General features: G+C 36.9%; 1 protein-coding gene across 1 annotated transcript in view; it reads left to right on the plus strand.

Moving 5' to 3' along the window:
- Positions 1 to 27,066, plus strand: part of LOC127504322 (collagen and calcium-binding EGF domain-containing protein 1-like) — a 64,878-nt gene extending 37,812 nt beyond the window's left edge. Inside the window, exons 4-12 of the mRNA XM_051878872.1 lie at positions 6,289 to 6,341; positions 7,235 to 7,369; positions 9,315 to 9,452; positions 12,211 to 12,317; positions 14,900 to 15,008; positions 16,298 to 16,437; positions 22,677 to 22,712; positions 24,741 to 24,776; positions 26,625 to 27,066. Coding sequence (XP_051734832.1) covers positions 6,289 to 6,341; positions 7,235 to 7,369; positions 9,315 to 9,452; positions 12,211 to 12,317; positions 14,900 to 15,008; positions 16,298 to 16,437; positions 22,677 to 22,712; positions 24,741 to 24,776; positions 26,625 to 26,885 — 1,015 coding nt within the window. The 3' untranslated portion in view covers positions 26,886 to 27,066. The remainder of the gene's footprint in view (positions 1 to 6,288; positions 6,342 to 7,234; positions 7,370 to 9,314; positions 9,453 to 12,210; positions 12,318 to 14,899; positions 15,009 to 16,297; positions 16,438 to 22,676; positions 22,713 to 24,740; positions 24,777 to 26,624) is intronic.
- The last annotated feature ends 503 nt before the right edge of the window (positions 27,067 to 27,569 follow it).

Raw genomic sequence — 27,569 nt, forward strand, 5'->3', positions numbered from 1 at the left:
TCAGAATAGCGAGGGGGGAAAAAGTCAGAATTGCGAGATGTAAAGTCGCAGTTGCGCTGAGAAAAATGTCAGAATTGCACGGGGAAAAAAGTCAGAATAGCGAGTTGTAAAATCACAATTGCTTTGTGTAGCACCTGCCATTCTAAATATAATTTTAAAAGGTTTCCAATGTTAAGAAGAATTCTCTTAAATTCATATTGTATAATCAGACTTTTATAGTTTTATAGTATTTTTTTTTTTTTTTTTTTTTTTTTCATAAGTTTTTGTAGTATTTCTTCCATGTGTAGGTGCTTAATATTGTGAAACTTATCTCAGAAGCTTGTGTCTTAATTGCATTCGTGAAGACTCCAGTGGGCTGGAGTGTCTCTCAAAGGTCCTGTCATGAGAAACGGTCATCAGGGAAACTGATTCTAGAGATTCTGGCCTGCATCAGGCTGTCAGGCTTTAACAGACATGCCACTAATATAGGGAGTGATTCAAAGGTTTACATTAATATGTGTCAAGTTTTTAAATGCTAGTGCTGTTAACCTTATCTTTAGAAAAACGGTCTTGTTTTTTCCCCACTGAAATTATAATTTGCTGTTCCTCTGTACAGCACATGTTATTTTGAAACAGGCCTGAACACTCATGATTGGTTTTGTGTTTTCAAGCTTCTGAGATTAAATCAGCACTGTGTCACACAGATAATATGAATCGTTATAAGTAGCCGTAGTCTATAAGACGTCAGTACAGAACATCTGGGGTCGCTCAAGGCAAAATATTATAGCCCTTGTGAAGTTTCGTATATTTACATGGTTTTGGATTGTGTGATGTATACAGTATAGTTTGATTTCATGTTTGAACATTTCTGGCTCTGTTTAGATCATTATAGGATTTGGTCCAGCTGGATTTCATGTTCTCCTGTCCATTAAGCCTGTATAATTATTCATATTAATGACGCATGTACTAATAAATACTTTCATGCTGTCCAGATTTTGTTTCTAAAATTCCTGGAAATATGCATGATTCATATTGTATTACATCCTATATATTTTATAACTAAAATAAAGGGTAAATAAAGATATTATGATACTAAACCTAAAGAAATAATTATTTTTAAAAAATGTACTCATGATAGGTTTCAAAGTCTGTGTTTTATATGAGGTTTTTATAAAGAGATTTAAAAAAAAAAAAAAAAAAAAAAAAAAAAAATGAAATGAAAAGTCAAACCCTCAAACTATGAATATTTGTGAAAGCACCAGATGGATGGAAACCTAAGTGTAAACAGTTCAGAGAGTCAATAAACAAAGCTTTAAAAATATTTTTGGAAAGCTTACCCTAGCAGACACAGGTCCAGGGTCAGTTCTGGCTGTTCTCTCTGTGCGTTCTTCTCTCTGAATGTTGCGTGTTTGTTAGGAGATAGAGTTTGTGTATTTGTGGAGGATCAGGGTGGCTTTGCTGTCAGCATACCAGAAAAACTGAGATTTTCTCTTTTGGATCTCAATGTACCTAAACCTACGTCCTTACTATACTGTATGTGTTTGTGAAAGTTCTTGGAATTTTAATTACAGACTTTATTATACTCTCAAATCTGAGCACATTGTTTAGATCTTTAGATAGGAGATACATGTGAGATTACTAGAGAGTTTTACCTTTTTTTTTCTTAACATCTCCATTTGCAGATATTAAACTTAGCTCATTTTCATATGCATTAGTTGCAATTTCACAGCTGTATTGTAACATGCCTTGTGTTTATGTTTCTATAGCAGTGTGCATGCATGTGTGATTTAGTTTGGTAGAGTGAATATGACCCCCTGAGTGTCTGTGTGTGTACATGACTGCAAACATGCGTCGAAGTGTGAAAATCACCTCCACCTCGTTGTGCTCTCATACCCATCATCACCTCCCACAGCAGGAGATTTGTGCCTCCTCTGCCCTCCTATTCCACTTCTCAGTGCTTCCTCCCCATGGACTCTCTCCGTTTCTGCTGTTTTTCACCATATAAATGTGAGTTACAGCACTTGTGTGGCACTGCACAGTTGATTTTACAACTCTGTGTGTCAGTGTGAGCCTTCTTGAATTCAGAATTTAAGTGTTCCTAGGTAAGAGGGCAGACTGTCATACCCTGATTTTTATATATACTGTACGTTTATATACATAAATAAATATATATATATATATATATATATATATATATATATATATATATATATATATATATATATATACACACTATATTGCCAAAAGTATTGGGACACCCCTCCAAATTATTGAATTCGGGTGTTCCAATCACTTCCATGGCCACAGGTGTATAAAATCAAGCACCTAGGCATGCAGAATGCTTCTACAAACATTTGTGAAAGAATGGGTCGCTCTCAGGAGCTCACTCAATTCAAGCATGGTACTGTGATAGGTTGCCACCTGTGCAGTAAGTCCATTCATGAAATTTCCTCACTACTAAATATTCCACGGTCAACTGTTAGTGGTATCATAACAAAGTGGAAACAATTGGGAACAACAGCAACTAAGCCACGAAGTGGTAGGCCACGTAAAATCACAGAGAGAGGTCAGCGCATGCTGAGACGCACAGTGGGCAGAAGTCACCAACTTTCTGCAGAGTCAATAGCTACAGACCTCCAAGCTTCGTGTGGCCTTCAGATTAGCTCAAGAACAGTGCGTAGAGAGCTTCATGGAATGGGTTTCCATGACCGAGCAGCTGCATCCAAGCCTTACATCACCAAGTGCAATGCAAAGCGTCGGATGCAGTGGTGTAAAGCACGCCGCCACTGGACTCTAGAGCAGTGGAGACGTGTTCTCTGGAGTGATGAATCACGCTTCTCTATCTGGCAATCCGATGGACGAGTCTGGGTTTGATGGTTGCCGGGAGAATGGTACTTGCCTGACTGCATTGTGCCAAGTGTAAAGTTTGGTGGAGGGGGGATTATGGTGTGGGGTTGTTTTTCAGGGGTTGGGCTTGGCCCCTTAGTTCCAGTGAAAGGAACTCTTAATGCTTCAGCATACCAAGACATTTTGGACAATTTCATGCTCCCAACTTTGTGGGAACAGTTTGGGGATGGCCCCTTCCTGTTCCAACATGACTGCACACCAATGTACAAAGCAAGGTCCGTAAAGACATGGATGAGTATGGTGAGGAGGAACTTGACTAGCCTGCAGAGAGTCCTGACCTCAACCTGATAGAACACCTTTGGGATGAATTAGAGCGGAGACTGTGAGCCAGACCTTCTTGTCCAACATCACTGCCTGACCTCACAAATGCGCTTCTAGAAGAATGGTCAAAAATTCCCATAAACACACTCCTAAACCTTGTGGAAAGCCTTCCCAGAAGAGTTGAAGCTGTTATAGCTGCAAAGGGTGAGCCAACTCCATATTAAACCCTATGGATTAAGAATGGGATGTCATTAAAGTTCATGTGCACGTAAAGGCAGGCGTCCCAAAACTTTTGGCAGTATAGTGAATATGTATTTATGTATAAAAATGTATATGTATATATAAAGTTTTTCCTTTACCAAGAATTAGCACATAGGCTAGATAAACAAACATTAAATAGTTAAAGGTTCTCATATTGCATCATAGTACCTTAAATGGTTCTTCTATGACATCATAAGTTCATTAAAAGTTTCTATTACGTCATCATAGTTCTTTTAAAGGTTATTATATCACATCATGACTTTTAAAGGTTATTCTATGTATGGGAGTTTGTTTCTGCCATGGAATAAAACAATGAAGGATAATTGTGACTTTTTTTCTCTCAATTGCAACTTTACATCTCGAAATTATGACATTTTTTTTTCTCAGAATTGCATAATATAAAGTCGCAATTGCGAGTTATAAAGTCAGAATTGTGTTATAAATTCAAAATTGCTAGTTATAAACTTGCAATATCTCGCAATTATATATCGCATTTGACTTTTCTCACAATTCTGACTTCTTTTTTCAGAATTGTGAGGTTATATCTCAATTCTGACTTTATATCAAGCAATTCTGACTTTATAACTCACAATTATGAGTTTATATCTCGCAATACTGACTTTAAAACGCGCAATTGCAAGTTATATCACACAATTCTAACTTTATCTCGCAATTCTGACTTTATAACACGCAATTGTGAGTTTATATCACAAAATTCTGAGGAAAAAAAGTCAGAAATGCAAGATGTAAACTCACAATTGCGAGAGAAAAAAGTCAGAATTGTGAGAGAAAATGTTGCAATTACCTTTTTTATTTTTTATTCGGTGGCGGAAACAAGCTTCTATACTTACGGCATAATGATAGACTTTAAAATCACTTTTGAAACCTTCATTTAGAGTTTAGAAAGAGCAAACTCCAGAGTCAATGTCTCAGTAGGCTGAATGCTGCAGGTTCTCTAGCGTGGGAAAATTCTTTATCTTGGAGGGAACTCCAATGACACCCATTAGTTCTGGGCAACATGCAGCAGAAAAAAATGGTGTGATGTGGAAAGACTGCAAGTCTTGTCTGAAAACAAGCTAATGTAGTCAGTGTTTCAAGTCTATTAAATTCAATGCCAAGTTGTGGATCATGATTATTTTATGATTATCTGTGATTTCTCCACTTCTCAAAATATTACATAATTACATTTTGCAGTGTAATTTCTGTTAAGGAATTTCATATGGTTTCATGTAGCTGAAGTATATTATTATGTACATTTATTATTTTTTCAGAATATCAAGATGTAGATGGTGCCCCTTAATATTGGGAGGGTTTACTGGGTTTTGGTTTTGGGTTTGTGTGTGAGAGAGATTCTTAAGTGATCGTGGTTCCCAATATTTTCATCTCAAACATCAAACAAACCAATAAAGTTTTTCTGTGTGAATCAGACCACCTAAACAGCTCCCATGATTCAAACCATACTAGCCCGTAGCCCAGCTCAGACTTCGTACTCTGTATGTGACTGTAAAAGTGATTATGTGGAAATATATTAGCTGTTTATGTTCTTATGAACTTGTAAACCAGTGCATTTAAATGTTTAACATGCTGATATTCTATTTAATATGCACCATTTAAACATTGTTGATCAGTTTGCTTCCAGAGTAGACCAACAGAGCTTATTCTAGAAGACTAGACTAAACAGTTCCACAAAATTTGTGAGTAATACTGTTGGAAAGGATATTGCCATTACTTAATATCCAAATTCCATTCCCCCCTGTTGTATTTTTTTGTTTTTCTTTTTTTGAGCATTGAAACATTTGGGAATCATTGTAAAATAGTTTGGAAATGAATCATTTCTGTTAGTGATTGTGAGCTGTTCCCTTGCCATTCCGAAAATGGAACATCACCACAATGACCACTTGGAGAGGCAAAAGGTTCAGGGGAATTTTATTGTCTTACCTTGGAGGTGAGTTTTCCATTACTGACCAGAAAACACCTTTTTTCCCCATTGGATCTCCTTTTTGTCTGTCTCATATTGTGGACATGGATATCACATTAAATCATAAAAACACACTTGTGCACGCACATTAATAATTAATGCAGATTTGTTTCAGACTGGATTGGGACATCTGGTCTGTCTTGAAGTTTCTTAGGCAAGCATCAGTATTATTATTGCTCATCCGTTCAGTTGGGGGTTTTGAATAAACCCATAAACTTCTGTGCGTGACACGTCTCAGCTTGTTTGTGCTACAGCAAAGACTTCAGATTTACAAAGACGGTGCACTCATATTATTATGAATGGGAGAAAGTGCAACGCGCAATATGGCAGAATAAGTCCTGCCCTCTAAATACAAGAGCCAATTGTCAATTGATAAATTCATTGTGTCACTGCAGCTGCTGTTAGAAGCTCCGGTTGCTACTGAAACAGTAGCATTGGCTGGTCCAGCCTGAAAAATGCATTTTTTTTTTGTCATGATTTGATCATTTAGAAACAATTTATGAGACAGTTGTTGTCAGATTTCATTGGTGATTTTAAATAGGAAATTTAATTGTTAGCTTGGTGAACAGCTTTGGAGAATTTGATTTTTCCCCATTCAAAGAGATAGGAGCTGTACTCGCATGACTGAAATAGCTGCCTGAGAAACGTTTCAAAGATGGCCGCCGAGTGAAATGACTTGTCTGGAAGAGACTTTGGCTACAGTTATGAATGATACCTCAATCATGAAGCTTGTTGAAGACAAATTTAAAGATAGATAGATTTTTGATACTTTTATAAGAACTTGTGATTTGTGATGATAAAACGGATGAAAAGAATTATGAATAGAAAAAAATGGGTTTATAAAGTGCACCCTAGCATCATTAAATGTTTTAAAAAATTCTGTAATTTCTTCTCTCTTTTAGAAAGAAGTGCTGTGAAGGTTTTAAGTTTGTGCTGGGGCAGTGTATTCCAGAAGGTAAGACACACCCTCCCCCATCTCTCTCTCTCACTCTCTCTCTCTCTACTAGACTCCTCTGGGCTAAATTTGCTCTGATATTTCTGGACGCGTTTTCCCTCATCTCCCATTAGTGTTCTAAACAAAATCATTCCTTTTGGAAACAACTCAGCTGGTGCTTTTACTGTTGTTTTAACATTTCCAGCACACCTTAAAAAGCTTGGCAGAGTTTTCCCAACCAGTAAGGATATCTTGATTACCTCGCGTGTATTTTTATAGTGGGAACAGGTCTGTATATTAGCTTATGAATGCAGTAATATACTTCTCGTTCTTTGGTTGAGGGGTTCAAACCACTAACAAGTTTTGACTCGTAACTGTCAAATAAAAGCGTGCAATTATATTGTCTGCGTTCTGCGGTTCGTCCTGCCACATTAAGAGGGTGTATAGTGGTCTCTGGAACGGTCCTTTGAGACAGTCTACAGCTTGTTTTTAAAGTCTTTTTTCTTTTTTTATGCTGTTTATGTTCACTGGTGTCCTTACCTGCCCCCTCTCCACTGATGAGAAACACATAAAGTACCAGTTGAGAATGGACACATATTTCCCTGACTCACATGGTGCTCCATGCTGTGCCTGAGATGGTTTGGCTCTTCTAGGAGAAATCGTGGAATAAGGAAAAGATGGGAGAATTCTTGGGCTGGAACTTGCAGTACTGGCTTCCTAGACCACAGTGTTTTCTTTTTACTATTACATTAAAATTGTAATGGGAAAAGACATTTGAATTAGCACATTTGCATATGATTTCCGGAAATTGCAACGATACTGTGGGTTTTGTTTTAAAGCTAGGTTTGATGTTTATAACCCTGTGCTTTCCTCTCTTGTTGTGTTTATATTTGTTTGTTTGTTTGTATATGCAGACTATGATGTGTGTGCCGGCGCTCCGTGTGAACAGCAGTGTACCGATCATTTTGGCCGTGTGGTGTGCACCTGTTACTCTGGGTATCGCTATGACCGGGAAAGACATAGAAACCGTGAGAAACCGTACTGCCTGGGTAAGATTTTACTCATATTCTTATGAATAAATTGAGAAAATTATACTTGTTTGAGTATATTCAAATACAGATATGACTGAGTTTGGCATTAATTGAAATGTTGCAAAAAATAATTCACAGTTTTTACACTGCAAATGCTGCACAGGTATGAATGCATCAATCATAAACAAGAAAAGGTGAATGTGATACCATTTGATCTTTGTCTCTGACATATGTGAAAGGTGTATGCAAAGAAAACTGTCATTTTCTTTTTTTATCTTTATTTTTTATTTGAGATGGTTATATACCCATTTTAGTATTTTTACTTTTTTTTTTTTTTTTTTTTTTCTGCTGTAAAAACCTAATAAGAGACCAGAGCTAAGAGATGGTTACAACTACACAGCCCAGCCTAAGATAGGTTTGATATTGGGAGACAGGCTATTGTATGTAGCCTAATTTGCACATATCAGGGAGTTTGCGTTTTACTTTCGCTTTCGAATTCGCAATCGCGCAAACTCTGTGTATAGGGAGCGGCAGTGCTGAGCATTCATTCTACAAGATAAGACATTTATCAGACGCTTAGGCTCTGTTGTGCAACAAATCCTCCGCCATGGTCTTGTCAGTCATCTCGCCTTACTCTCGTTGCATGATCAGTGAACTCTGATTCCTGCTGCACTGTGTGCGACTTTGCAGCTCGTGCTGGATGAGCAGAGCAAACATTTACAATAGTTTACAATTGAAGCGAGCGTTGTACAACTGAATTAAATGTTTTTTATTTCTATAAAAAAAATCAAAACGACAGCAGTGGCATATTCTATGCTAATTTCATCCTCATTGTCCATCATGGTGATATTACGAGACAGCTTTTCACCTCGATGAGAAATCTCGTCACATTTTAATATCGCAAGATCGTGGCACGAGATCTCGTCACACCCCTAATTTATATTGCATTTGACATGTGTAATATAAATATTGAAATTTAAATATAATTATTTAATAATATAAATATTTATGACCATTAAAATTTCTCATTAGCAAGTTAACTTTGCATTTGCATGTGTGCAACATGTTCCTGTTCCTTTTATATATTTTTTGAGACTATAATGTACATATATCCATTTCATTTTTATTTTATTGTTATTATATACATTCTTAAACTGCAAAATTATAATAAATAAATAATAATAGGGCATCTTCTTCTAATTTTCAAAAGCTTTATCATTTTAATTTATTTTGACACCCATGAACGCTAATACCACACTCTTAGGGGAAAAAAGTTTCAATGGGGTTCTATATAGAACCCTAAGGTTCTTGACTCAATTTTAAAGAACACTTTATGCCAAAGAGGTTCTATATAAGGAGAAATTTCTTAAATGATTGCATAATACTTTCATGTTTAACGGTTATTTCATTTTTTTTCTAGCGATAAAGTATGTTTACAAGCTGTTTAATTCATAATTTAATTACAATTAAAATTTAATTAAAATGATCTAAATTGATGATCCCATGATATGAAGTGCCTGAAAGAACCATTTAAAGTTCTATATAGAACTTCAATAGTGCATTTTACCATATCACATATTTATTATAACAATAGCTGCAGTAAAATTTGTTTTTCAAAAGAAGACTGACAACTTAGTGACTGAAAACTAATTTGATTAGGATGTTTTGAAATTGTACCTGTTTGATCTGGAATATTTAACAGTATGAAGATGTTAGTGCCCTCTATAGGTTGTTTTTAGTTCATGGGGCTTGATTTCTCAATGTCTCTTTAATATCAGCTTGAGTTTTTCTTAAAGGGTCTGACCTCCCTGACTGCTGAATTGTTGATTTGATTGGAGTCAAATTTTGTTTCTCCGGCGGATCTCACAGAAGCGTTCCATAGTGCCCGAGGAGTGAATATCACATCGTTTGCGCTTTGCCAACTTTCCATCCCTCACACTTTGACTCTCTGTTCTTGCGTCAGACATTGATGAATGTGCCAACAATAACGAGACGGTGTGCTCACAGATCTGTGTGAACACCCCCGGCAGCTACCGGTGTGAGTGCGAGAGAGGCTTCTACCTAGAGGACGATGGGAAAACATGCACCAAGGGCGAGAGAGGTGAGTGTATGCTCTGGGACCATGGTTGTCTTTAATCTTTTAGCTTCCTTGCTCTCTCTTTTGGTCTTTGGCTTTCTTCTTTTCTTCTGTACATTGGGGTTTGTCAAACTTTTTTTGGGACCCATTTGTTGGATTTGTTAAAGGCCCCAAACTGTTCACTGATCCAGAAAAGTAGTAAGGACATCGTTAAAATAGTCTATGTGACTACAGTGGTTCAACAAGACAAGAATACTTTTTGTGCGCAAAAACAAAACAAAAATAATGACTTCAATCAACAAATTTGTCTCTCTCGTCATTCTCCTATGCTGTTTAAGTTCAGCGATTCCAGGTTCTACGTCAGAACGCCAACTCAGTATTGGCTGGCAAAAATCCTGCTTCAGCATCACACGCATGCGTCGTGGTGCTCACATGAACAGCATCGGCCAATCATGAGCCGGCATTCTGACGTAGAACCTGGAAGCGCTGAACGTAAACAGCATATGAGAATGACACAGAAGAGAAAAGATTCTTGAATAAAGTTATTTTTGTTTTGTTTTTGCGCACAAAAAGTATTCTCGTCACTTCATAACATTAAGTTGTAGTCACGTGGATTATTTTAACGATGTCTTTACTACTTTTCTGGATCTTGAATGACTTGTAATTACATTGCTTTCTATGGGGGATTAAAAAACCTTTTGGATTTCATCAAAAATATCTTAATTTGTGTTCTGAAGATGAACGAAGGTCTGGAATGGCATGAGGGTGAGTAATTAATGACAGAAATTTCATTTTTGAGTAAACTAACCCTTTAACTTAGAATTTTGCAGGTTTGCAACATGTTCCTGTTCCTGGCTTTGGCTATGAACCAAGAACATCCTAATTTCATTTCAGATATGGCTTAACTCTTAATCACCTCACTATTTACAAAGAAATCCATTCTGCAGCCTCTTCTGGCTTGACACATTTATAAGACATTGCTTCCTGCCTCCCTGCAGGAAGTCCACTGACCCATCGCGGTTAATGACTTGGGACACCAGCTAGCGGTTAGCATTAGCATCAATCACTTCCTCCTCTCCACTCCTCTGTCCATCTATCTTTTTGGCTTTTTTGTCTGTCAGAGTTTCCTGTGTGCTGTTTCCTCTCTTTTGGGTCAGTTTGAGTGCAAAACGAGATGACCTTTTGGGGCATTCGGGGATGCAATAATCCAGATGTACAAAAAAGGAATTCTGAGAATTTCAGAGCACTGAGATTACAGTGTGTGGATCAGATGAGGTTATCAGCTATGAGTCAAACTAAGCTGTTGGAGATTGTGATATGACTCAGCGGACAGAATTGGCATGAGCTAGTACATTTCTGATGATGCCTGTAAAGAGTGAGCCTCTATTATGACCTTGAGCAAGACTTAAGATATCTCTTATAAGTTTATGGCACCATTAGCTCTGTCCCAAAAGCTAGTGAGCTACCTTGTTGTCTACTGCCTAAATAAGATACTAACTGAAACAGAATCTCAAAAGTTATTGATTTAGAACACTTTACATAGGCAGCAGCTGTACGTGCTACAAATTGGAGATTCTCCTTGTGAAAAGGAAGTGTGCTTATTAAATGCGCACTTGTTGTATACTTCAAATCTTAAAAATATTTTTAAAAAACTGTAGAAGCACATATTTTTAAAAAATATAATAATTAAAAAAGGCCACTTAAGTGTACCTGAAAATAGTGTTTCCTGACTGTTTTGTAACACACTTACAGTAAGCACACTTTGTAATAATATCAAATTAAAAGCTTTACTTTAAAGTACATTATTTGATCATTGTTTTAATAAGCTTTTTCATGCTTTAAAGTAGTTATTTTGATCGGTTGACTAACATACAAAGCACATGTAAAGTACTTGATTATACTTGTGACTATAGTGTTATTTGATATTGCATTTAATGTTAATATATTTTAAATATACTAAATTGTAATTTCATTAAAAAATGTATAATTATATGAAAAATAAAAAATATATTATATGACACACTGTAAAAAAATTATTTTCATGATTTATCACAACTTTTTTTTTCTTTTGTCATATCAACTTAGATAATTAATGTGGTGCATACAATATCTCGAGTTTCTGTTGTTAAACCAATCATTGTAAAATTAATTCTGTTGATTAAACCAATCATTGTATCTCAAATTTTTAATTTCAATGAACTCAAAATTTTAAGGCAATCAGGTAACTTACTTTTTTAAGTTAAACCAACAAATCTTTTTTACAGTGTACAAGTTTCAATAGAAATTAAATTAATGTATATTTTAGTTCACCATAAATGCTTTTCAGCACAATCGGCAGTATCGCTTTTACCATATTCAAGTCCCGTTAATTGCATTTAATATACTGTAAATGTAAATTATAATACATTTTTACTTAATTTTACTTTTAATTCAGTTTGCACTTAGTATATTCTTTAAAGTAGATTATTTACATGATAACTAATTTTAAAAGTATGCTTAAGTGTACTTTTTCACAAGGCTCGACAGTTAGCATATTGCTAAGCTAATGGTGCAATGCTCTAAGCATAAAAATACATGCACAGAAATTGGGTAAAACAGTAATTTTTTTTCAAAGAGTTTGAACTACTTTCAATGAGAACTTTTTTATTTCATGAAATGTGTATAATCAACAGTTCTCTCAACTCGTCTGCCATCATGGATGGATTCTTTTCACTGAGCTTGTTGCTTTTGGTTTTGTTCAACAGCCTTCCTTAAATTCCACATGCATGTTATCTCTTTGCAGCTCCGCTGTTTGAGAAGTCAGACAACGTCATGAAAGAGGGAACGTGCTCGGCCACATGTGAAGACTTCCATCAGATGAAAATGACCGTTCTCCAACTCAAACAGAAGGTACACTATTCCAGTTTCACCTGCGGGGCTTATTCATTAAAACAAGCAGCAGATTTTTTTTATATGCATGTCCTCATCCGTATACTTGAGTCGACCCAACAAGAACCTACCTGCCAATATTTCACGAGCAAGTCAGAGTCAGGTTATACAGGTCTTTAGGGATGTGTTGGTGACTTTATAGGTGAAATAAAGAGTGATAAAACTTGGCCCAAACAGCTGAGCGATCTGGTAGTGTGACTTATGTCTGTCCTTGCTGCAGGCTAGTAAATCACGTTGAACGCAGTGATGCGGTTTAGACAGGCTGAGGGCGCAGAGTCTGTGTTCTGCAGTCAAAGCGAGACTGTCAACAAATCCACTCAGCACCCTCATGGTCACGGCGTGATATATAGCTCACGGCGTGTGGTCCAACAGACTATGAGGGAAAGGTTTGAGAGTAAAAAAAAGTGGTGAACTGGTAAGAGTGAGGCAAGACGTATGGTTCTATGAGAAGGTGATGTAAAAACATTGATATGATTGTTACAAATGGTTTTTCTGACTGTTGTTGTAACTTCTCCTCTATTGCTTTCTTTAATAATTTAATACTTTTATTCAGCAAGGATGCATTAATTTGACCAAAAGTGACATTAAAGTGATTAAAGACATAATTTAACAAAAGATTTCTTTTCAATTCAAGAAAAGTACTTTTTTTTTTTTTTTTTTTTTTTTTTTTTTAAACTTTCCAGAATCCTGATAAAAATATATCAGTTTCCCGAAACATACTATGCAGCACAACTGTTTTTAACATTGATAATAATAAGAAATGTTTCTTGAGCAGCAAATCAGCATATTAGAATGATTTCTGAAGGATCATGTGACACTGAAGACTGGAGTAATGATACTGAAAATTCAGCTTTGCCATCACAGAAATAAATTATATTTTAAAATATATCAAAATAGAAAACAGTTATTTTAAATTGAAAAATATTTCACAATATATTACTGCTAATACTGTATTTTTGATTAAATAAATGCCGCCTTGGTAAGCATAAGAGAAAAAAATCATACACTACCATTCAAAAGTTTGTGGCTGGTATGTAATTCAATACTGAACAGTACCAATATAATACATTAAATTCAAAATGTATATTTTCCTGTTCAGAATATTGTGTTTAAAGGGATAGTTCATGTTTTGTCATCATTTACTCACCCTCAAGTTGTTCCAAACCTGTGTGACATGACTGTTAGGATGGTGCCTTTGAAGGTAGCTTATTTAGGCAGCAGATTGCAATATTCACTAGGTTTTGAATCAGAGTTGTAGTGTTTTAATTCAACTGCAGATCTTTTCTTGCAAAATGGACTGTTCTTCACGGCACATAATGCTGCTAATCTCTCACGCCATCATAAGTGGTTGATATTGGCTCTCAGAATTGAAATATGTGCAGTCCAAGGAACCCGACACAAATCAAAACCAGAAACAATGACAAATGAGATTTAAATTGCTTGCAAAGGGCTGGACACAGACACTTACGCAGATTTATGCCCTAGGCCTAGGGCTGTATCTACTGTGTGTGGCGAGACCTCAAAGGTGTGTGTGTGTGTGTGTGTGTGTGTGTGTGTGTGTGTGTGTGTGTGTACTGATGTCCAGAGCTCAGAGGTTAGCAGGTAATGGATACTTCCAGTTCACCCAGACAGCCTCCAGTTCTTTGAAGTGAAATACTCCACAAAGAATGCTTGTAAAAGACAGGCACTGATCTCAGTCCATGCACCAACCTGAATAATTCAGGGACTTCCTGTTTTTGCAAATGGCATGTACACAGATGTTACAGTTTATAGATCAGATTGCATGTTCATGTTGAATGTATTAAAAAAGAAAACAGTTATTTTAAATTGTAATAATATTTCATAGTTTTATGTTACTGTATACAGTTTTTACTGTATTATTTGATTAAATAAATGGAGCAGAAGAGACTTTTTTCACACACAAATAAAATTGTAATGTTTCCAAACTTTTGACAGGTAGTGTAATTGATATCACGTGATCGTAAAATCCTTAGTCGTTTGCTTGAAGGAATAGTTTGACTAAATTTACTCACCGTCATATTGTTACATAATCTTAATATAGTTCTTTTCCATACAACTATCATCCATAGTGGCATGTCTGTCAAAAATCACCATACAATTAAAAACAAAAGTATTCCATATGGCTTGTTCTCTATATCTCATCCATCCATCCATTTTTTTTTTCTTTGTTTTATATTTCATTTTTATTTTATCTTTTTTAAATTTTAATTATTTTCATTTTATTTCATTTCATTTTAGGGCAGCATGAAGATTTTTTTTATTGAAGTTTTTTCACAGAAAAGAAATAACCACATTTTGGATTTGGATCAGCATGAGAGAGAGAGCGCAATTAATGACTTTTATTTATATTTATGGGCTTCTTTCCTGTAAAACTAACTGTAAGTCTTGCGTTTTTGGTTCTGTTGAGCTTCAGAACCAAAAATATAGTGTATGTCGTGTTTCTGTTCTGTCTTTTCTAGTCCTGTAGTGCAAGAAAACCGCAAGACCCCGGATGATCTGTGTTTTAACTCTCCTTTCCTCAGATTGCCTTGTTGCCAAGCAACACAGAGGTCAATAAGCAGATGACCAATGAAAAGATGTTGATGACACACTCATTTTTACCTGGACCTCCAGGGCCACCTGGGCCTGCAGGTGAGCTTTGTTAACCCCTTAACTGTCACCGTCTCGCTAGCAGGACGCTTGCCATTTTTCCTATCACATATTTTAGTAATCATCATTAATTAGGTATCATTCGAAAGCTTAAACATTCAAAATTTATCCCGTGAAAACCGTTTTGAAATTGGACATTGCATTACCATGGAAACGGTACCTTAAACCCTTTTAGCGGGCTCCTTCCCCCCAGTGGGCGTTGTCATGTTTCGTATTACAAAATTGATTTTAACTTTTTCTAATCTTGACAAAAAGCATATCGTTGGAAAGGTCTGAGACTCTAGGTTCCATATTTGGTGACTGTTTTGTGATAAAAGTGATATTTTGACAGAAATGTATTAATTTGTTACAGGAGAATGTATCAAAATCATTCAATGGAATGTGGGTGTCACCTGGTGGCTATTTTTTTTTTTTTTTTTTTTTTTTTTTTTTTTTTTTTACAACGCCTAAACAAAATCTCATGGGAACTTCAATTTTTGTGAAATTCAAATTTGGAACACAACTTGGTTAGATGTATGGCTTTTATTTTATTGCAATTTTAGAGTAAAATATATATTTTGTATAAAATAAAAAATGTTTAGTACAGTACATTTGCTTTACAGTAAATTTAAACTTCTATAACTTTTTTTTTCCTCTAATTCATTTTTGAAGTGCTTTCACTCGTGCAGTAATCTACTGAGTGTCTTCTTAAAGGATTAGTTCACTTCAGAATTCACTCCCCCCCCCATGTCTTTCATTCTTCAGTCGACAAGAAATCGTGGTTTTTGAGAAGACATTGATTCCAGGATTTTTCTCCATATAGTGGACTTCAACGGCTACCAACGGGTTGAAGGTCCAAATTGTAGTTTCAATGCAGCTTCAAAGGGCTCTACACCATCCCAGCCGAGGAATAAGGGTCTTATCTAGCGAAACGATCAGTTATTTAAAAAAAAAAAAAAAATGATGTAATCACGTTGGAAAGGTCACGCGTGACGTACCACGGTAGGGCGAAAAACTCCATCTTATTTTCAAAATCGATCAAACTCCATCCAACTTAAAAAATCGTCCGACATCGCCTGAAGTAAACTAATCCTTTAAACAAAAAAAAGATGAACCTTAGGTCTGTATTACAAAGCATTCACAAATTACAACCCTTTAAGTTCAGATGCATTTTCATGTCAATGCTCAAAACAGGTGGTGACAGTTATGTGGTGTTTATTTTCTCCATTCATGTCATCTGTCTTCCTAAAGCCTTTCTTCTTTAAACCTGTCACTTTTTATGTTTCTCTCAGGGAGCCCAGGACCCAAAGGTTCCCCTGGCCCCCCAGGACAGATGGGGCCACAAGGTTTGCCTGGTCCCAGAGGCAACATGGGGCCTATTGGACCCTCACCGGACCTGTCTCATATTAAACAGGGACGACGTGGCCCAATGGTACGTATCAATCCTCATATGTAACCTGGCTACGTTCACACTGCATTTATAAGGTGAATGTGCCGCTGAAGCCAGTGAATTTGTGCGCAGGCGATAAGGAGGATGTAGACGAGGATGAGGAGAAAGAGAGCAACGTTTTTCTTGTATAGAGCTGTCATCATAATATAACAGCGCACGGTCCTTCAACTGACTGACTTCACTGCTATCTTCCAAATTCACTGAGTGACCAAACGACTGCCAGTATGAAAAATCTGTGGAGTGGCTTGCATCAGCGCAGAACTGTGACGAATGTTGGCCTAGAGTGACGTAAAAGTCGCGTGAATTTCGATATGACTGTTCAGACTGAGGTTGCACTGCAAAACATGTATCTGGTTTAGGACCACGTATGGAAGTGGCCCAAATCAGAATCGAAATGATCAGATTCCATGTGGTTTGTGCTGTTCACAGTGTTATTATGGGGGGGGGGCACTTTTTGCCTACATACTGAACGTAGCCTTAGAAACCTCACAAACCATGTATTATCAGCTGTAATTTAATTAGTATCGTAAAGTGTCTGATTTAAGGACTAATGTGCACTATTTCATTTTACTGCATATATAATCATAATAATTAGTCTAGCATAAGCACACAATCTGATTGCACTACTCCATTTAATCTTGATGTTTCTTGATGCTGTCTGTTTTGCTTAGCACACAGAGCAGTGGTGTTGTTTTTCATTGCCATTTGTCTCTGCCTCACCATTAAGCTCTATTAAGATAACTTGGTTTGGCTCAGCATCTATTTTGTGACATCCGGGTGGCCTGTGGCTTACATTCTTGAACTTGAGTCTAGTTGGGTGTCCACATTTATTATGACTAGCTAAAAGATCTACTAAAGCAAGTTCAAGGAATGTATTCAGGGGTGCTCAATCCTTCTCATGGACATCTACTTTCCTACTGAGGTTTAGTACTAGCCCTCCTTTAAACACACAGACCTGTCATTGTTAAAGTGTTAGTTCACCCAAAAATGAAAATTCTGTCATTAATTAATCAGCCTCACAAAAATAATGACTTTATTCTTTAGTGCTGCACTGTGTTTACTACATCAACAGCATAGGAGAATGACAGGGAAGAGAAGAAATTGTTGAATAAAGTCATTATTTTTGTTTTGTTTTTGCGCACAAAAAGTATTCTCGTCGCTTCATAACATTGAGGTTGAACCACTGCAGTCACGTTAACTATTTTAACGATGTCTTTACTACTTTTCTGAAAGTGTTTTTTAAATTGCTGTCTATGGAGGGGTCAGAGAGCTCTCGGATTTCATCAAAAATATCTTAATTTGTGTTCTGAAGATGAATGAAGGACTTACGGGTGTGTAATTAATCACAGAATTTTCATTTTTGGGTGAACTAACCCTTTAAATAAACCCTTGAGACCTTAAGGAAAGGCCTGTTCACACCTGAAGAAGCTAAATGACATGAAAGTAAACAATATCTGCAAAATATTACTTTTCCCTTGCAACAGTCGCCTCACGAAAAGTGGAAATAAAGTGTCTAATGTGTAGGGACGGCTTTATTGTCCCAATAAGGCAGAATTCATTTAATAATTTTTTACACTATATGTAAAACACTGGAGTTCATAGAGATGCGTTGTTGTGTTAGAAATCATGTGACGCATGTTCTTAGTGCTGCAATTCTTGACTTGGTGGGATCAGGCATTTAGACATAACCTCTGCTGGAAGTTAGGCCTCCAGGATTAGGATTCAGCACCCCTGGAGTGAAGATTATAAACATCACATTACACTTACATTCTTAAGATGCTGAGTAACTTCCTAATTGCTAGTTGTACTTGATCCTAATTTCTTCATTTTTCACTTTTAGCATTTGTAGATTTATTGAGCCAAGCTTCATTTTAGACACAGCATGATGGTGTTATAGCTCGCTGACCTGTGGGTGCTGTCGACGGTGACACACTTTACACTTCCTGTTACAGACTGTTAACCCTCATTACTCTTTCACACATTCTTCCCCAGACTGACGAACATAATGAATTATCATCTCACACACACACACACACACACACACACACACTTTTTCACACTTAAATTACAAACGCTGTGAATCACAGCAGGCTTTCTAATGTTAACCTTTTCAGCCGAATCATCACTTTGCGGCATGTGTGTATCTAGCCTCTGGAGACAATGTCTTAAGTTCGTGACCGCGAATATTTGTAGATCTACTGAGCAATTCGGTATGCTGTTGACATGGAAATGTCACTGAATGTTTTCTTTGTACACTTAAGATGCATTTGTAGTTGAAATATTTTTACTCTAAGGTCATGAACTCTAAATCTGTAATGTCTGGTCTCATTTGGGACATAATCAGATTTGAGCTCTCGTAGCCATGGAATTCTTTGTTTTTGGATGCAGTTCCACTTCATGTTTGCTTTTACGGGAGGCTCTTAATAGTTTCAACAGTCTTGTAAGACTGAAACTGGATCAGCAGGTGCAGGATCTGTTTTGTTTTTGCACTAAAATCATTTAAAAAAACTTTGGACTTCCAGCATATGTAGTGTTGAATTTTGGACCAATGAGATTGCAACAAAATATCCTGCTTTTCACTGTTGAATCTGCTTGAGACAAATCTAGATTTACATGGAAGAGATTGTGTGTGACTTTATCACACTATTACACAGTAAGTCCTAATGGCCAGATCCAGTATTTTGACACATACCCGTTTTTATGTCCTGACCATTTAAATTCTCTTAAGGCATTACAGACTGTTTACATTTAATACCGCGCCAAGACACACTTTTCTTTGACATGAAGTACTATTTAATTTTTTCTTGTTAATCACTGTGCCATTATCAAACTGACCCTGCCAAAAAAATTATATACACAGTCCCAATTTCAAAACATTGCTTTGCAGTAACATCCCATCATTCATTCAAAAGAATATTATTATTAGAGTACAAATCAACAACATTGTATATACTTTATGTGAGTGGTGGTTGCTCATGCATACAGTTTCCAACATGATGGGTGGTTGCCAAGGTGTTGCTATGCAAATTCTGCATTGTTGAGCATATATGATGTTTATACATTTACTTTTTGTTGTTCACATGTATGCAATAATATCTGTGCCAGATATCAAAGAAAAAAAACACAATTGATTGAGGGTGTAAATATATTTTTGAATTATACATTTATTCTTATTCAATTATTTTAATATTAATTGTAATAATTTTAATATTTTATTTTTTAATAAATATGTAATATATAATAAATATTATGTAAAAATTATATTATATTTATTATTTAACTATATTTTTAGTACATATATCAATATTTTATTTAGTTTCAATGGTAATTTAACTTAATTTAAATTAATTAAAACCACATCCATACTTTTTCGGTGTCACTTTGACACTTCATATGTCCCTACTTTATTTAACTTAAGCAAAAAATAAAATTAAATATAAATATATTTAGTAATGTATAACATTAATGTAATAATTAAAATTAATATTAAAATAATTAACTATTTCCATGTATTTTATTCATTTATTTAATATTAATTTAAATTAAGTCTATAATGTATAATATTACTGTTATATATAATGTATAATGTATATTATATAATAAAATGTTTATATAAATATATTAATATTTAATTTAATTTAAAATTTTATTTCATTTTTAATTTAAATAAACTAGCTTTAAGTTTACACATGTTAGCTCCAATAAAGCAGCAGATTTTCAGCTGTCCGGATTGTGCTATCGACTCATGCCTAGCTGGGTCACCTCCGCCTGGGCTAGCGTTTGAACACGTGTCCCCTAAACCCCCTGACCTTCAGCTGGCCGACCTCTGACTCTCTGAAGGGGGGCGTCTTTGCAGGTGGGGTGGAAACTAGGACGGGTAACAGGAATCACTTTCATCCTTTTTTTTTTTTTTTTTTTTTTTTTTTTTCCCTTTTTGTTCTTGTCTGTCCTCCTTATTCATGTTTGATCCCCCATCCTTTTTGATAGTTGGTTGATATATTTCTGACCAAAAAAGCTGGTTGTGTGCCAAGCCTTTCGTAGTTTCTTAGTACATTTTTCAATATGCCAAAACACAACATACATCCTACCACTGGATGTTGACAAATGATAATGGCAATAACAGAGAAAAGGCTGACTGCGTTACTGCACATGAGTTGCTTTCTTTGGCCCGTGTGCTTCTCGAGGCCGACTGTTAACCCGTCCGATAAAGTCAACCTTTTGCTTTTAATGCATTGGACCACATCACTAAAGCATGAGTTGTCAATGAAGAAAAATACTGCTGAAGTTGTGTAATTATTTATGAATCCTGGATGTAGAAACATGAGCCTTTCAATGCTCAGGAGTCGTAGCTCATAACATGAATTTAGTTTGAGATTGTTCAAAGTTTCTTTTTTTTAATTTGATAAATGAGAAGTAATGCAATTGTGAACAGTGTACTTGGAAAACGCTGTCTAAGGAGCTGCCGCCAGTTGTGTCTGAATGTTGTGTGTTACATGTGCATAAATACAAGTCCAAGACCCTACATGTGTAGTCACGGGACTCCCCTGTCTGTCACAACTGCTCCATCCGTGAACGCACGTATTCTATGTCTTTACTAAAGAACTGTTGACGTTGCCGCTGGCCCAGAAACAGCTCTCTCTAATCACCCACGTATCACCCCAGAATTCAATGCAGTATTTTTAGATCAATGAATCATGTTTTCCATTCTGGTACAAATGTGGCTCAGATCTGCCCTAGAGATCTTGACAAGCATTATTTGATGTGTGAAAATATTTGAGAGTTGAATGGAACAGGACCATCAAATCTATAATTTGGTGAATCTAAATATGTCTTTCTTGGATTGCAGAGACTCCTTACTTTGGCCTTTTAACTGTCATAAGGGTTTGTTCAGATAAAAAGCTATTTTATGATGACTTTAACTTTTTTATGAAGACTGATGAACTTTTAAAAGGGTCCTTGATTATGATTTCACTTTTTTAACTTTAGTTAGTGTGTAATGTTGCTGTTTTAGCATAAACAACATCTGCAAAGTTACAACGCTCAAAGTTCAATGCAAAGGGAGATATTTTCCTTTACAGAAATTGCTTTTTAAGGACTACAACAAACGGATGGTAAGGGACTACAACAAGCTTCTTCCCGGGTTGGTGATATCACAAACCCCAAAATTTACATAAACACTGCCCCCGAGAACATGCAACAAAAAGGGGGCGAGGCCATGTTGGGCTGCTTTAGAGAAGAGGAAGAGTTGTTGTAGTAGAGTGTTGTTACCATGCTGTCATTTTACACTGGACTGCTTCACAAATGAGGGTCAATTCAACGCTGGATTTGCACAAAAGATTAACATGACGGCACATGCTAGTCGATGGGTTTGAATCAATTCCACAGCAACTACATACATTTATCCACTAACCATTCAGAAACTTCCAGATACATTCAAAAAGTTGTAACTTCTTCCTGAGTCTCTCCATCAGTGTCCGACTCCGATTTGAGTAAGGCTGAACACCGTTACTGACAATAGTCATTTTGGCTGCGTGAGATTCTCCATCTTTGTTGTTGTTGAGCAACCAAAGCGTGAGCTGTTAAAGCTCCGCCCTCTTCTGGAAAGGGGGCTGGGAGCAGCAGCTCATTTGCATTTAAAGGGACACACAAAAACGGCGTGTTTTTGCTCACACCCAAATAGGGGCAAATTTGACAAACTATGATAAAAGATCTGTTGATTGCTGCTGCAGAGCAATTATGGACTTGCTAATAGATACACAGACACGCGGCTGTGAGCATGTAAGATATGCTGTTGCTGCTGCATAAATAGACTAGATCTAGGCAGGTGGAGCTGGGGAAGGTGTAGGGTTTCAAAGGAACTCTGATAGCGTGCTGCATGTCTAGCTTACAGCAAACAATGAACCAGACTATTTAAATGTTGAGCGGGCAATCTCATTGGCTACTGGATCAGCAGAGGCCAATCAGCTTGTGCCATGCGGTAATGATGTGACTGCTTGCCGATTGCATGTAAAGGACCTATCAGCCTGCACCCTCTAGAGTTTCATGACTGAACTAGATATTTCAATCATGACATCTCCTGGAATAGTTTTAGCATGTTATTGAATATGGCAATGTTAATGTTTTTCGTCTTGGCAGACTAGATCTGCTATGCTTTTACACATATATATAATTTTTTATAAATATATGTGGTTGTGTGTTTAATCAAAATGTTTTGTGTGTAGGGTCCTCCCGGGGCTCCAGGCAGAGATGGCATGAAGGTACGGTATGTTTTCTATCTATCTTTATCTCTGTCCACCACTTTTCAAAGTCATGGCCAAGGGCTATTTTCCATCTGCGGAATGCAAATATTTGGAAAAACAGGATAAAGATGTTTAAGATCAATGGTGACCAATCACTAATGAAATAAACTCTTGGATGGCATTGGGTCAATGAACAAAGTCCAAAAATATGACATCATAGATTGCGTGACGAATTACAGATATTTCAGAATGTCAAAACATGATTATTACGGTCTTGAAATGGCAAATATGATTAGTCAAAATATTGAGTATAATTACACTGAGGGATTTCACAATACACCACAGATAATCATGGTATATAAAAGCTTTGATATCATATTTTTATCATTTCATTGTATACTATTATATAACTGTCAAAGTTTGTGAACTATAGATGTATTAAAGGTGCCAGCACATCTAAATCAAGAATAGTACAGTACTGCCGTTTACTCTCAAGTCTAACCGCTGTTGAGACCGTGATCTGCTAGCTCATGGTCTACAAACAATATTAAAAATAAGCATAATAGTGCTTATTATGGAACTAAATTACAAGGTTGTTCATGTTACAGTATAATTGAAGTAGGTCACTTAAAGCCGTCAATGCTAGGCTTGGAGACTGGTTTATAGACAAACTTTGCATTAAAAACCACTGAAAATAACTCAAAATTCAATCAGAAAGAGTTTAATTCTCTATGGTTACACAAATACATGAGCAAATGCTTGGTCAAAACATTGCAAGCAAATTTGGTGGTAAAATGTCATTTGCCTTCAAATTTCTGTGCCATTGAACCGGATACTATTATTCAGGTACCTAGCTATAAATATGTCGACAGTTTAAGTAACCTAAACAAGATTGATTGTCCCACCATGACTGTAATTGATGTACAAGAGAAAACTGATTTTAGAAGTAAATTCTTCACTGTTGCAGACTTTAAAGTAACACTGGTTTTGTACATCCCTTTCGCACTATGAACAGTAATATTGTTTAATATTATTACGATTTAAATGTTTCAGTGTTGCTTAATATTTTTGTGGAAACTGTAATACACTACCATTCAAAAGTGACAGTAAAGACATTTATAATATTACAAAAGATTTTTATTTTAAATAAATGTTCATCTAAATCTATTCATATAAGCAAACCAAAAAATCTATTAAGGTTTCCACAAAATATTAAGCAGCACAACTGTAAAAAAAAAAAAAAAAAAAAAAAATTTCTTGAGCAGCAAATCAGCATATATTATATCATATAAACATATAATAATAATAATAATAATAATAATAATTCACAATATTATAGTTTTACTATATTTTTAATCAAACAAAATGAAGCCTTGTTGAGCATAAGAGACTTCTTTCAAAAACATTTTTAAAAAAAAATCATAATTATTCCAAACTTTTGACCGGTAGTGTATATATAGAGTATGTTTCAGGCCTTAGGTGAACTGCTATATAAGCACGCTTTTCCTTTTTGTTTGTTTTCCAACATGTGTGTGTGTGTGGAGAGGTTCAAGGTTGATCCACGTATAGTGTGTGTGTTTAGTGTGTTTTTCTGGTTTTGTATTCACAAATCAAAAACATCTGGGCCGCTTACTACCTCTACGTGAACCCTGACCCTACGTAATCCCCACAGAGGGGTCAATATCTCACAACGTCTGTCTCTGTGGTACCTACTGCCATACCTCACCCCAAATGAGCTATAGACCAGCTCCAAATGGTGCGCAGAAATAGTGCTAAGATAACATTTATATACACTCTGATGTTGAATAAACCCATTGCTGTCTTTTGGTTTCATATACCAGCTAAATTGCATTGTGTAGTGATTCATTTGCTGACTTTTGAGATGCTGAACGATGGAGTAGAGATTTTGATTTTGACTAGCGATGGCTTGTTTTCTCACGTGTGATCGTGTTACTGAGAGATAGCGGGCAATAACTGTCCCGTTGGACTTCTCATGGCTTCTTTACTGTAATCCTGCTAACCCAAATATTTTTTTGGTTTCTCTAGGGAGAGAGAGGGGTTCCTGGCCCTTCCGGACCTCCAGTAAGAACTTCTTATCATGGCACTTTCTCTCATGGTTCTTATGTCTGAAATATATTTGTCTGTGGTAGCCTCTCTCGCTCTTACCTTTAATCAGTTTTCACATGTCTATCTGTCTGTCTGTCTCTCACTCTCGAAGTACTAAAGCAGACATCCTAGTATGATTATCACAAAATCAGGTCTAGAAGACTTATTTTTCTTGAAAACAGACAAAAAAAACCCTCTACCCCTTGCAAACTGTGCCATGCCCTCAGTAATAGCATTCATAGTAATAGTAAAAAAAAAATTATCCGTCCATCTGTCTGTCTGTCCGTCCGTCTGTCTGTCCGTCAATCCATCTGTCTGTTTCTCCGTCCGTCCGTCTGTCTGTCCGTCCGTCCGTCTGTCTGTCCGTCCGTCTGTCTGTCTGTCTGTCCGTCCGTCTGTCTGTTTCTGTCTGTCTGTCTCTATTTATATGTCCGTCTATCTGTCCGTCCGTCCATCCGTCTGTCTGTCCATCTGTCCTGGTCCGTCTGTCTGTCCGTCTGTCTGTCCGTCTGTCTGTCTGTCTCTCTCTTTCTGTCCGTCGTCCGTCTGTCTGTCCGTCAATCCATCCGTCCGTCTGTCTGTCCGTCCGTCCGTTCTGTCTGTCTGTCTGTCTGTCCGTCCGGTCCGTCCGTCCGTCTGTCTGTCTGTCTGTCTCTTTCTGTACTGTCTCTATTTATATGGTCCGTCCATCTGTCTGTCCGTCAATCCATCTGTCTGTCCGTCAATCCATCTGTCTGTTCTCCGTCTGTCCGTCTCTGTCTGTCCGTGTGTCTGTCCGTGTGTCTGTCTGTCTGTCTGTCTGTCTGTCTGTCTGTCTGTCTCTCTTTCTGTCCGTCCGTCTGTCTGTCCGTCAATCCATCTGTCTGTTTCTCCGTCTGTCCGTCTCTGTCTGTCTGTCTGTCTGTCTGTCTGTCTGTCCGTCTGTCTGTCTGTCTGTCCGTCTCTATTTATCTGTCTGTCCATCTGTCTGTCTCTCTGTCTGTCCGTCCGTCTGTCTGTCCATCTGTCTGTCTGTCCGTCTGTCTGTCCATCTGTCTCTATCTGTCTGTCCGTCTGTCTATCCATCTGTCTGTCTGTCTGTCTCTATTTATATGTCTGTCTGTCCGTCCGTCCGTCCGTCTGTCTGTCTCTATCTGTCTGTCCATCAATCTGTCCGTCTGTCTGTCTGTCTCTCTCTTTCTGTCCGTCTGTCTGTCCGTCAATCCATCTGTCTGTTTCTCCGTCTGTCTGTCTGTCTGTCTGTCTGTCTGTCTGTCTGTCCGTCTATCTGTCTGTCTGTCCGTCTCTATTTATCTGTCTGTCTGTCCGTCCGTCTGTCCATCTGTCTGTCTGTCTCTATCTGTCTATCCATCTGTCTGTCTGTCTGTTCGTCCGTCTGTCCGTCTATCTGTCTGTCCGTCTGTCTGTCTGTCTCTATTTATATGTCTGTCTGTCCGTCCATCTGTCCGTCTATCTGTCTGTCCATCTGTCTGTCTGTCTCTCTCTTTCTGTCCGTCTGTCTGTCCGTCAATCCATCTGTCTGTTTCTCCGTCTGTCCGTGTCTGTCTGTCTGTCTGTCCGTCTCTATTTATCTGTCTGTCCGTCCGTCTGTCCATCTGTCTGTCTGTCTCTATCTGTCTATCCATCTGTCTGTCTGTCTGTTCGTCCACCTGTCTATCCGTGAAGTGTCCAAGCTCCACAGGAAGGGAGGAACAATTCACAAAATTAGACATACAGAAAGACAGACAGTTTGTTGAAAATGCCCATTTCAATTAATCCTGATGTTTTGGGACAACTCCAGCGACAAGGTATTTCATGTGATGATGAGTGTGTTTGCATTTTCAGGGCCCACCAGGATCCTTTGACTTCCTGTTACTCATGATGGCTGACATTCGTAATGACATCGCAGAGTTGCAGAACAAAGTGTTCAGCAGACCGTTGCACTCCTCAGGAGAGGACTTCCCATCTGCCCCAGACAATTGGAGGGACTCTCAGGAAAGCCTAGACTTCGGCTCCGGAGAAGACTACAAACCCCAGAGCCCCCCGAAGAGCACCAGAAAGAGGAAATTGCCCCGGACCTTAAACAATCCTGGTTGGCCAATTTGAGACTGTCCTCGGCTCGAACAGAGCCAGAACTGAAAGAAATAACTGATTAAAGAGAGAATGAATTGTGTAAATATCACAGAATGACTGCTATTTAACTGTATACTCGCTGAAAAAAAGACTGAATGTATTTCATTGTATGAAATTTCTATTTTTATAACATAAAGGATGTACATTTTTGTAATTTGGGCATTTTGATTGTGTCATTTGTCTACCAAATAACTAATAGGTGACATATACCGTGGTTCTCTTTTTTCGGGGTCGGATTCACTAAACATTAAGAATAACATTTCTGTTAACCGCTTAAAAAAAAAAAAAAAAAAGTTAAGAAAATGTTGTAGTTCCAAAAATATGTTTTTCTTAAGATTGTTTTAAGATCACACTTAAGAAGAATCTCTTAAAATTCTTAAAATAAATGTTTGTTTGTTTTGTTTTTTTAATCACACTGAGTTTTAAGTTCTGAAAAGGTAAGATGTTTATTCATAGAATTGTTTCCAATATTAAGCATTGCAAAACTATAGAACATGCAATACACAACTGTTCAAAAGTTTGGGGCCAGTAAGTTTTGGGCCAGTATTATTTGAAAGAAATTAATACTTTCATTCAGCAAGGACACATCCAATTGGTCAAAAGTGCAGTAAAGAAATAAATGCTTTTTTTTCTATTTACTAAAGAATCCTGAAAAAA

This window comes from Ctenopharyngodon idella, chromosome 21 (assembly GCF_019924925.1).
Source record: "Ctenopharyngodon idella isolate HZGC_01 chromosome 21, HZGC01, whole genome shotgun sequence".
In the NCBI taxonomy this organism is placed as follows: Eukaryota; Metazoa; Chordata; class Actinopteri; order Cypriniformes; family Xenocyprididae; genus Ctenopharyngodon; species Ctenopharyngodon idella.